Raw genomic sequence first — 12,240 nt, forward strand, 5'->3', positions numbered from 1 at the left:
TTCGTACCTCCAGGAATATACCTGTTACATTCTGAAAACAGTTGCATCTGATCACAGAGACCCCTTGATGCTTGGCAAATAAATGTTAAAGCAGCAGATGGAGCCAGCAGCCAGAGGTGGGGTTAACGAAGGTTCAAACAGGGAAGAAAAACCCTGATGCAAAAACAATTGCCACTTTCTTCTCCTGTCCCCAGACTGTTTTTTTTTTTTTTTTTTTGGAAGTATGTTCTGTTTCCTCCCTAAGGAATAAAGAAATCTGAAGTCACAGCTTGCTGTCATCCTTACAGCTGTAATTGTTGCCTAGTAACAAGAATCCCCCTCTCCTTGCTTGTTGCCAAGGAGATGGGAGAAAGGTAGAGAGGAGTGCACTTCTGAACCTCTTAAAAGCTATTGTCCTTCCCACTCCACATAGGACTCTGGCTCCGGGGACTCGGCTGGATTGCCCAAGGCCAGCAGTTCAGCTTCTGTAAACAGAGGGAGTCTGGTGCCTTTGCCCCAGGCCGCTCAGGCTGGGAACCGGGCAGATGTGTGCTCATGGGGACCTCTCCTTATGGAAGAAACCGTGACAACCCCTCCTTCTCACTTTGGCCTGCTCTAGGGCAAACAGAGGATGTACAGATGCTCCTGCGCTTTGGGGCTGACCCCACCCTGGTGGATCGACAGTCCCGGTCTGCTGTGGATGTGCTGAAGAGGAACAAGAACTTCAGAGCCATTGACAAAATCAACAGCCACTTGGAAAAGCTGGCAGCGTGTTCTAAGGACCTCTCAGGTACAGCTTCCAGGGAATTAACTTTATCGCGGGGGCAAAACTGGTTCTGTGAAATTAGGTACAAATCAGTATATCTTGTCTTAGCACATGAAGATGAAAGTGAGACCTCCCAGTCTTTGGAAAGCTTGCGTGCTTTTTTTGAAAGACAGAATGAGACAACTGTTATTTTAAAAGTGTCTACTACATTCTAGGAACTTGGCCAAGTCTACCCTTGGGCAGTAAGCGTGATTTTTTTTTTTTTCCACGCATGCACATAGTAAAAAAGAAAAAAATCAGACAGAACAGGAGATAACAAAAATCAAGCCCACTTCTGAGAAACAACCACAGCCAACAATTAAAAGTACATTTGTAACTCTATTTCTTAATCTGTCCGTTTGGATAGCATCTATGGACTGACTGCTATAAAGATAAAACGCAGCAAGTCAGCCCTTGTTGAATTTTGCCTAGTAAAGTGATTTGTGCCATTTACATCTGTTCCTTAATTCACCTATAGACTGAATTTTCTGTGCTTCACCTATAGACTGATTCTAAAAATTGAAAAAACATTAATTGCCTTTATATGGAAGTATGATTTCTACAACTAGTAGCATATTGCACCCAATGAGAAGAATCATCAAATGCCCTCAAAACTTTGCTCTTGAAATATTATACTCTCTAAGCATCCTAGTTTGATGAAGCATACAAACACATCATTGTCCATGTGTGTGTGTACAGGTGTGTAAGTACACACAAATGATTTTAGGTTTGTTTAGACTTTTATTTAGACTGTAGCCCCAGCACACGTATGCTTTTTTCAGTTCTTGCACTCACATGCAGCACTTGTGACTCATGCTGTCTGTCTAGATTTCTTTCTTGCTCTGCTAAGTACCAACTCCAGTAAGTTTTTCAGTGAGGAGATGTGCATAGTAGACTTACAGGGTTTTTGAAATGTCTTTATTCTGTCCTTAGACAGAGAATTGGTCTGCATTTAGGCCTTGTATTTCATCGATCCTCAGTTGCACTTTCCCCCCACGTTTTGCCATCTTTCAATTGGATTGCGTTTCATGATCAGTGATGTGTCACAGTTTAACGGCAGCCTTTTCTGGTGTGTGACAGTCTGTGATCTCTTGGGTTTGTGAAATATGCTGTAAAACCTCGTTCCTCACAACTTTGTATTCTCGCCTCCATTACTGATTGGAAGAAATGTCAGTGTTATTTATTGTCCCTTCTAGAATTTCCTGTCCTTAGAGTTCTGGAATTTCCCTGGACTGTATCTTATTCATTCTTCTTGCTTAGCACCTTATGATCCCTTTTAGTCTAACTTTTTTTAGCTCAGGGAAATGATCTTCTGTCACTTCTGTTTCCTTCCACTGTCTCTTTGCCAGCACTTTCACATAGATGAGCTTCTCCTCTGCTTTCCTTAACGCTTTCTATCTCTTTTTCTTTTTTCTTTCCAGATCTTTAACTAGGACTTTAGCTTTTCCTTTTATAATTTAGCTTGTCTATTGCATTTTTAAATTTGGAACTCAGTTTTAATTTCTAAGAACTCTATCTGGTTCTGTTTCTTTTCATTTTTTACTTTAAAAACTTGTGTGCGTATATACGTATCCCAGCCCCCTTCCTTTAAGAAGCAGGAAAACGCGCCTGCTGCTATCTTTGTTGTTGCTGTTGTTATGCTAGAGTCTGTGGTCATAGAGTGGATAGGATTTCTTGGCTGTTTTATGTTCAGGAGGATCATTTCTTTTTCTGACATTGATTGAAAACTCCGTGGATCCTGTTAGCAGTTATGGATTCAAGGAGTTCAGTACTTCCTAGGCCTCGTCAGGTATTCAGAAGGGGAATCATCATCAAGTGGATAAAATGAGGACTGAGCATCTTTCAGACGTTGAGACAGAAACCAGTGGGGCTCTGCCGGGTGTGGGCTAACAGGCATCCAGGATTCCTTCACCCAACCCTCCCTCCCTTTGTTATCCTCCTTTGGATTTTTAAGTGGATCTTCCCTATGTTAGATTCACAAGGAAGGAGAAAAGCACAGGCATGTATTTTTTTGAAGTTTGACGGCACGGCAGGCAAGCCCTCCTAAGAAAACAAAGAAACGGTCAGAGAAGTGGCGAAACCTAGTCTTTTCCTGTTGCTTTGAGCACATAGAGGCCGTCTAGAAGAGCACCTGTACTACTGGGAAGGGGCCCTGAAAGAGGATGTGACTGTTGGCAGTTCTTAGACACAGAAACATAACTTGAATGGGGGACTGTTTCTATCGTTTTCCCCTGGGTCTGGAAGACTATTTTCCTCTTATCTCCTGGGATTTAATTTCCCCAGGAATGATCAGGCACGCTTTCAGGTGCGGGGAGAAAAATCTTTCAGGTGAAAGGAGGGAGAGCAAAGGTCAGAGGAACTTGGATAAGATGAGTACTAGAGGCCCAGTTCCTCTCTGGGGGCACGAACATCCGTGGTGTCTGGACTGTGTCTAAGTCATTTTGGGTGCTTAGGTCATTTTGAATAGGCTGTCTTCCACCTGGCCACACTGGGGTTTGTTTTCCTCACCACCTCCTGAGGGGGAAAATCGACCCCTCCACCCCCAACACATACACACAGACACACACACTCACTCACTCGACATTCAAAAAACTAAGATCATGGCATCCGGTCCCATCACTTCATGGTAAATAGATGGGGAAACAGTGGAAACAGTGACAGACTTTATTTTCTTGGGCTCCAAAGTCACTGCAGATGGTGACTGCAGCCATGAAATTACAAGATGCTTGCTTCTTGGAAGAAAAGCTTTGACAAACCTAGGCAGCATATTAAAAAGCACATTATTTGCCAACAAAGGTCTGTCTAGTCAAAGCTATGGTTTTTCCAGTGGTCATGTATGGATGTGAGAGTTGGACCATAAAGAAGGCTGAGCAGCAAAGATTGATGCTTTTGATCTGTGGTGTTGGAGAAGACTCATGAGTCCCTAGTACAGCAAAGAAATCAAACCAGTCAATCCTAAAGGAAATCAGTCCTGAATATTCCTTGGAAGGACTGATGCTGAAGCTGAAACTCTAATAGTTTGGCCACCTGATGTGAAAGAGCCAGCTCATTGGAAAAGACCATGATGCTGGGAAAGATTGAAGGCAGGAGGAGAAGGGGGCGTGACAGAGGATGAGATGGTTGGATGGCATCACTGACTCAGTGAACATGAGTTTGAGCAAATTCTGGGAGACAGTGAAACACAGGGAAGCCTGGCGTGCTGCAGTCCATGGGGCTGCAAAGAGTCGGACGTGGCTGAGCGACTGAGCAACAACAAGAAGCAACTGAAGAACTGAAATTTTATTAACTTTATTTTTATGTAATTAAGTTAGTGGGCCTCTGTATTGGACAGTGTCATTTTAGACTTTAACCCAGAATGGTTTTCTGTGCAGAGTAGTAGTTGAGAAGACAGTGGGAGGGAAGGGCAGAAGGAGGGCCTGGGGCCATGGGAATGAAGGTAGATCTTCATAAAAATGAAGATTATATGGATTTTAATCTCTCCCCATTCACACATTAGTGGGCACAATGGAAGCATTATTTTTAGGAAGAGATGCTACCTAGGGGGTTGGTACCCTTGCTCCTGACCTGAGTTTTAACTTGATGGGTTTTTTAAAAACTTCATTTATTTATTTTTAGGGCTTCCCCTGTGGTTCAGTGGTAAAGAACCCACTTGCCAATGCAGGAGATGTGGGTTTGATCCCTGGGTTGGCAAGATCGCCTGGCAACCCACTCCAGTATTCTTGCTTGGGAAATCCCATGGACAGAGGAACCTGGTGGGCTACAGTCCATGGGGTCACAAATGAGTCCGACACAACTTTGCAACTAAACCACAACAACAGTTTGTTTATTTTTGGCTGTGCTGGGGCTTCGTTGCTGTGCACAAGCCTATCGTGCACTTCTCATTATGGTGACTTCTCTTGCTGCAGAGCACAGGCTCTAGGTGAACGGGCTTCAGGAGGTGGTGAGACCTACGGGCTCGCGGGCTCTAGAGCACAGGCTCAGTAGTTGGGGTGCAGGGGCTTTAGTTGCTCTGAGGAATGTGGAATCTTTCTGGACCAGAGATCGAACCCATGTCCGCTGCATTGGCAGGCAGATTCTTGTCCCCTGTACCACCAGGAAGTCCACTTGATGGTTTCGTTTTTCACATCTGTGGTCCTGAGTAAAGCATCATTAGGACACTAGCTTGTGTGCCCAGATGAACAGCTAGGATATAGGCTAGGATAAAAGATGTTCTCACCTTTGGCTCTTTCTGGCGGTTACTGTGCCCCATTCTGATGAAAATGGAGATGGTTATCTTTGGGTGGCTTTTGCATGTAGGTGAGAAAGCCTGAGAATTATAGGGTCTTGGTGAAGATTTCTGCTGTTCTCTAAATAAGAACTTCCATTAACATGCACGTGAATCCTTTGGGAGCCTTTTAAATGCAGATTTTGATTCAGCAGATTCAGGGCAGGGCCTTTCTCACTAGCTGCGGGGGGAAGGCAAGGCCCACAGGGCCGTAGGGAGGTTGGGGGCGGGGTGAACCTGAGAGGTCAGGGTTACCTGTCTTTCCCTGCCTCTCATGACAACCACTAGATGGCAGCATGTCCACCTTCTCTAGCAGCTGGACTGCCGTCAGGACCAAGGAGACTGGAGCCTCTATTGTTATTGTTCTTGGTCGGTGGTGATTTTTCCTTTGATTCACTGGTGCAGGGCTTTTCAGAGAATAAATCCAGGCATCTGAAGCCTTTCTCTCTGGTCCTCCCCGAGGCACCAGCTGCTTTCTGCTCTGTGAAGGTGCCGCTTGCCCAGGACTAAGAGGACTCTGACCTTCTCTGTGTGTGTTTCCCCCATAGATGGAGCCCGTGATTCAGAGGCCATGGTGTATCAACCTTGAGTCCCTTAGCACCACAAAATGCCCTCTTTTTCAGTAAATGAAGGCATGCGATATTGATGATACTTTTTCTTTATTATAAAATCAATAGATTCTTTTTTAAAAAAAGAAAATATTCTTCATAAACCCACCTACCTGGAAACATTAATATAGTTGTGATTTGGTCATTTACTCTTATTCCATGCATTTACAGTTATATATTTTAATTTTCTTGTATAAAAATGGGATGGCTACATAAATTTCACTTGATAAAGTGTTTGTAATAAAGCTTGTTAGTTTCATCTTTTTTTACCTCGAAAGGAAGATTTCATACAAAAGCAAAATCTCCTTTTGAAATGATATATTTCTGTTTTTTAACAAGAAGAATCTGCCTATAATGCAGGAGACATAGAAGATGTGGGTTTGATCCCTGAGTCAGGAAGACCCTCTGGAGGAGGAAATGGCACCCACTCCATTGTTCTTCCCTGGAAAATCCCATGGACAGAAGAGCCTAATGGGCTACAATCTATATGGTCACAAAGAGTCAGACACACCCGAGCAACTAACACACACAACAAGAACTATTACAGCTGAGCACTACTGCAGCTTTAAACGATCTCTTTTAATTTTAATTTTTAATTTTGAATCTGCTTGTATATATCTATTAAATATGACCATTGTCGAAAATTTGTAAAAATATCATTTTGTATAAACATAGAGGGACTTCCCTTCGGCCAGTGGTTAGGATTCCACACTTACACTGCAGGGGGCACAGGTTCGATCCCTAGTCGGGGAACTAAGATCCCACATGTCTTGGGAAGCAGCCAAAAAAGAGAAAAATAAATACATTTTTTAAATAAATAAAAATAAAAACAAAACTTTATTGTAATTACACTTTGGCATATTTTTATCTAGTCTTTGGGTTGTTCATTACTTACATAGTCATCTTCCTAAAAAACCTGTGATTATAATGTATGAACAACCTTATAACCCAACGTTTCTTCTCTCTCTTAAGCTTATAGAAAATTTAGGAAAAAGCAGACAGGTTCAGAGTAATAAATCACGTGTACCTACCCAGAGATGCCGACCCACAGCTACTACTGTCTGTTTCAGCACATTTCCTTTGATGCTTTTCTGTGTTGCTGATATCACTCTCTAGTTTCTTGCCTGATTTCTGTACCTTTCTCTGGTCTATAACCACCTTCTTAATTATTCTGAACCACACAGCCACCCATTATTATACAACTGCATCTAACTGTCTCTACTGTCAAGCTTGGTAATCTTTCTGTTCAGTTTCAAATGATTTTATACTAAACTAACTGCCCCGGTGGAAGAATGATGCCGTGAGGCAGGAGGCAGGGGACACGTGGCCAGGTTTCCACCTGCTTGGTGGAGAAGGAAGTTCCTCCTTTAGCAAGGGTTCTATTCCTGTATTGTGCGTTATCACTGTTTTTGTGTCTTCAGAGGCGTTCTAGGATGAAGGTGGGATGCCAGGCCCAGGGGTATTGTTCGGTCACTCTTACACTACACAGTTCATATTCTCTGCCTCAGAGCCGGCTGCTAGCTTAGGTGATGTGGGTCTTCCTGTGCCAAGGGTTTCCACTTCCTTTTCTCTAGAGGTTAGTGCTAGAGTGGTCTTGCTTCTGTCTGGCACCGGAAAGTCTCTTGATTAGAAGGCAGTGGGGGCTTGCCCGGGAAGTTGGTGTGTGTGTGTGTGTGTTTCTGGTTCTCTGACCCAGTCTTTTGAAAGGCGAGCCAGGTGTGTATCAGAAGGCACAGCAGGTGACGTCGGAGCTCTGCTTGGGTCCCCTGGGTCCCTTCCCACTGTTGTGTGCTCCCTGATGTGCCTTCACTTTGCAGAGCCCACACCTAAGGCTCGTTCTCAAAGAGAACAACCTAAGGGCTTATGGAGCCTGCTTTGCTCAGGCTCCTTCAAACCAGAAGTGCATGGGAATTTATAGCCTCTAGGGCTTCCCTGATAGCTCAGTTGGTGAAGAATCCACCTGCAATGCAGGAGACCCCAGTTCGATTCCTAGGTCAGGAAGATCCGCTGGAGAAGGGATAGGCTACCGACTCCAGTATTCTTGGGCTTCCTTTGTGGCTCAGCTGGTAAAGAATCCGCCTGCCATGCGGGAGACCTGGGTTCGATCTCTGGGTTGGGAAGATCCCCTGGAGAAAGGAAAGGCACTCCAGTATTCTGGCCTGGAGAATTCCATGGACTGTATAGTCTATGGGTTCACAAATAGTTGGACACAACCGAGCGACTTTCACTCACTCACTCAAGGCAGGCTGTGGACAGTGACAGACAGAGGTGAGAATCTGAAAGCCCATTCCCCTTGCCTTGCCAACGCAGCTCTGGGTGAGTCACTCCAGATCCCCCAGGGGACCGTGGGGCTGACAGCCTGCCTGCTTCCTCCCCAGCCCTTACCTGTTCCCCCCACCCTCACTGGTCTCTTCTTTCTTGAACTATTTGCACACAAATCTTTGGCTTGGGGTCTGCTGTGGGAGACCTGACTGCTGATGGGATGCTTTTATTTTTCCATCTCCTTTAAAGTGTCCCTGCTTCTGTTAGAATATGACATTGAACATGCATTCACCTCTTCACCACATGATAGTACTTAAGCCAGGTGTGAAAAGCCCACATCCGGTTGATCTGTTTAGTAAGATTCCATGTTAACCAGAAGGGCTTTTTGAGTGTATAATCTGATACCAAATAAAGCATTTGCCCCTTTTCAGACTTCCTTTATTGGATGATTTCTAATCATAACTACTTTCTCAGTAAATTGAACCGAGTGGTTAGTGTCTTCCCTCTTGGCTAGAGAGCTGGCTCCTTACTCTTGGCTTTTTCCACTTGCCAATTAGATGTGTGGGTGGCTGGTGTGTAGTTAGATGTTGCTGCTGCAGTAAGCTACCCTCCTACTGTTATATCCTTGAACTGTTGTATCACTTATCCATTGCTACTTAACAAACAGCCCTCAAACCTAGTGATTTAAAGCAACAAACACTTCTTTAGTTCATGATCCTGCAGCTCAGCCACTGAGGCTTGGCTATTCTCATAGCTGTAACAGAACTTCTTCAAGTGTCTGCCTCTTGCTGATCTTGACTGGGCTCTTTCATATCTGTGGGGCCTCAGTTTGGACCACTGGGTTGATTCATCTTTGTTTTATGATGAATCTTATCTAGCCTGGACCTGAATAGAACTAAACAAGGCTTCTTGAGGCTCAGGCTCAGAACTGGCACAAAACTCACAATCACTACATTCTCCTTGTCATAGCAGGTCATGAAGCTAGGCTAGAGTGGTGGAAGGGGAGAACAGGTGCTCTGCAGTTGCCTGGCTACATGGAGGGGTGGAGAGGTGTGATTGTCTTTGCAATCTATGCCTGTGTGATCTCTGCAGTCACAAGAAGCATCTGGGGGTGTTTTGCAGAACTGAGCACTGGTGAGGGACCAGCTAACGAGGGGGACATTTTCCAGAAAGTCTGCGAGCAACTGGTGACATATATGAACTCAGGAAGTCACTTGTTGCAGAAAAACTTTATGAAGCAAGAAGTGGTTCAGAAGTTCTTGCGCATCCTTTCTTCTTTGCAAGGTAAGGTTTCTGACAACCTTCAATTGTGTTCAAAGATGCTCTAGGCACCTTAATACTCTTTTTTACTGTCCTGTTTAAGAAGTGATTAAAAAATAAATGTCATGATCTACACGGAGAACATTCAAACAACACAGAACATTCTCCAGTGAAAAGTGGATCATCCACCCCTTGAACTTATGTCTTTAAATCTCATCCCTAGGGCAACCTCTGTTATTGGTTTCTCATGCATCCTCCTGGAATTTGCATATATGATCCATTTACATTTTTTATTTCATTTTTTTTTAACTTTAAAATTATTTAAATGAGTGTTTAAACAATTAAACATTTATTTGTTTGTGCTGAATTTTCTTTGCTGAACTCAGGCAAACTAGGTGAACTAGGTGGGGTAAGCAGGGGCTACTCTTTAGTTGGGGTGCAGAGGCTTCTCTTGTGGAACACGACTCTTGGTGCGAGGGCTCAGTAGTTGTAGCAGATGGGCTCAGTTGCCCCATGGCATGTGGGTCTTCCTGAACCAGGGATCGAACCCATGTCTCCTGCATTGGCAGATGGACTCTCAACCACTGGACCATCAGGGAAGTCCCTATCCTTTTTAAAATACCACAGATGTTTCTCTTTTCTGTTGGCTAAGACTGTATATTCCTTGGGTATTTCCCACCTTCTCAAGCTCACTGGCGAGTGCTGTCACTGAGGCTCACCTGTGATTGAGTAGCATGGCCGAAATAACTAAGTACTGTTTATGGTCTCCTGTAACTTGGGGCAGTGATGTCCCTCTGTTTAGGGTTGTGGCTGGGGACAGAAATCACAGGAACCTATTTTTGGAGTGTGATGTGTTCTTGTTTTTGAAAGAAATCCCTCCTGATCTGGTCTATGACATTGACCGCAACTGTGCCAACACCTTCCTCAAGTTTTTACTGGAAAAACAGAAATGGCCCGAAGTGCTTTTGCTGCTGACCCGAAAGGTGAGCGGGCAGCCGCCGCTCGGGGACTGTCTCATCAAAGACTGCGACCTCTCGACCCTCGACCTCTGTGCCATCCTCCCCCACCTCAAGGCCTGGGACCAGAGGAGGAGCCTGCTCCTGGACCGACTGATAGACCATGGAGGTGAGTCCCAGATGCTGAGTCAGCATCGGGGTCAAGCCTGGGGAGTCCAGGTGCCGCAGGTTACGGCGCTTTCACTTGATTTCAGAGACTCCTTTTTAATTTTGAAAAAGTGTATTTATTTTTTGGCCTTGCCGTGGGACATTCCCTGACCAGGGATCAAACCCACAGCCCTTGCATTGGGCGCATGGAGTCTTAAGTCCTGGACCACCAGGGTAGTCCCTTGGATTCTCCTTCCGCCTCATTCTCTTTCTCCTCCATATCTTCTCACTGGAAGCAGTGATCAGGTCAAGGCACTTTTGTGAATTATTCCCTTCCCTTTGTGTTTTGTGTGAGAAACGTCAGGATTGTGGAGGGGCGTCAGCCCTGGTGCAGCCACAGTAGTCATTTCCTCCTGACCTTCGGCTGGACCAGTCCTTGCACTTGATACGCTGTGTGGGTCCTAGTCAAACTCTGCGGTGTTCTTTTCTGATCCATGATTGGGATCTGTGATGCTTGTTTTTAAAGAAACGGCCAGATAATGGGTGGGTGGGAACATCTGCCGCTTTCATCAGCACAGTCACACTTGGCTGGGTGTGTGTCTGGAGCGTGCAGACGGCTTGCTGGATCCGGTTTTATTTAAAGCTAATCTGGAAACACCAGCCTCCTCTCCCTACACCCCCACCCCTCCAAAACCCCTTCCTAAGGCCACTACGAACTGGCCTCCATCTCCTCATTTGTAAAACGGGAGTGACAGTAGTCCCTCTTTCTCAGGGCTGTTTTGAATATTCAGTGTGTTCATGGATGCAGGATCTGGGCAGAGTGCCTTGGCTGCATGGTTCTCCACCCGCCTTGCAGGTTAAGGGAAATCACCTTCAGAGGGAGTGATGCCACGCTGGTCCCAGCTCCCAGCCTTACAAAGCTTTCCAGTGTTGGCCTTACCCACGGGTCTCAGGAGATAGATGGAAGGTTGCCTATTAATGTCTTCAAACCCATTCCTGACATGGACTCTTACTATCTTTGACCAAAAACCGTGGCAGTTGTGGAATTCCTGTTTTGTTCCTGATGAAGCAAGCTCTTATCGAAGGCCTCCCTGGGGTCAGGTGCCAGGGCCCAAGGATGCAGAGTGAATTCATGGCTGCCAGCAAGCAGCAGTGCAAGAAGGCTGCAGGTCCAAAGAGGGTGGAGGTTGGGGAGCCTGCAGTGCAGAGGGGAAACGTAGACTGAGCTAAAAAGAAAGTGGTGTGCACGTGGGGACATGTCAGGGAATATGATCAATGAGGGCCAACGGGCATTCTCGGGGAAAAGCTTCATAGAAGCAGAGGAAGTGGGAAGCTTGCTCACGTCCTGGCCACTGAGTGTGTGTCATGGAGAGGGTTGGACAGACACTGGGAGTTCAGTCGCTCACACCGTCCCTACTCCAGGGCAGTGCTGATGATGGTCCTGCTGCAGTGTGGGAGAGGGAGCTGGAGAGACGGGAAAGGAGACGAGGCCCAGGGACAGGACACGTGGAGGGGGCAAGCTTTCCCCCCAGGGCACTGGGAAGCCCTTGCCTCCCAGAAAGGGCGGTGGCAGGAGGGCCTTGGAAGTGGGGTCAGCACCCTTTCTTGCTTTAGGCTAAAGGGCAGAAATGGTCCCACCCCTGGGACGTGGCTCACTGTATCCTTCTCTCTGCCTCCCCAAGCCTTGCTGGAGGGTCTCCAGAGCAGCCAGGAGACGCCGCTTGCTGTGTGCATGAAGCATGAGGACTTCGACATGGCCTTCGTCCTCTTGACCAAGGGTGCAGACCCCCGAAGTATTTCTCTCACGGAAGGTGACACTCCCTTGCATGCTGCGCTCCACATCTTTCTAGATATCAAAGGTAGGCTTCATTCTGTCAGCAGTCTTTTTCTTGAGGACGAAACTGGATATTAGAAAGGATGCTGTGGTCTTTGGTCTTTCCTACCGGGAAAGCCAGCGGT

At 45.9% G+C, this 12,240-nt stretch overlaps 1 protein-coding gene across 5 annotated transcripts in view; it reads left to right on the top strand.

Annotated features, from left to right (window-relative positions):
• The window catches only part of TRANK1 (tetratricopeptide repeat and ankyrin repeat containing 1), a 97,203-nt gene that overhangs the window by 44,144 nt on the left and 40,819 nt on the right, over positions 1 to 12,240 (top strand). For all 5 annotated transcript variants that reach the window (XM_086365863.1, XM_086365861.1, XM_086365862.1 and 2 more), the window contains 4 exons: positions 599 to 769; positions 9,041 to 9,202; positions 10,049 to 10,303; positions 11,964 to 12,140. In XM_086365863.1, coding sequence (XP_086221989.1) covers positions 599 to 769; positions 9,041 to 9,202; positions 10,049 to 10,303; positions 11,964 to 12,140 — 765 coding nt within the window. The remainder of the gene's footprint in view (positions 1 to 598; positions 770 to 9,040; positions 9,203 to 10,048; positions 10,304 to 11,963; positions 12,141 to 12,240) is intronic.

Source organism: Bos grunniens, chromosome 22 (genome assembly GCF_055505025.1).
Source record: "Bos grunniens cultivar Pamir isolate PY7600 chromosome 22, Bosgru_T2T1.0, whole genome shotgun sequence".
Classification (NCBI taxonomy): Eukaryota; Metazoa; Chordata; class Mammalia; order Artiodactyla; family Bovidae; genus Bos; species Bos grunniens.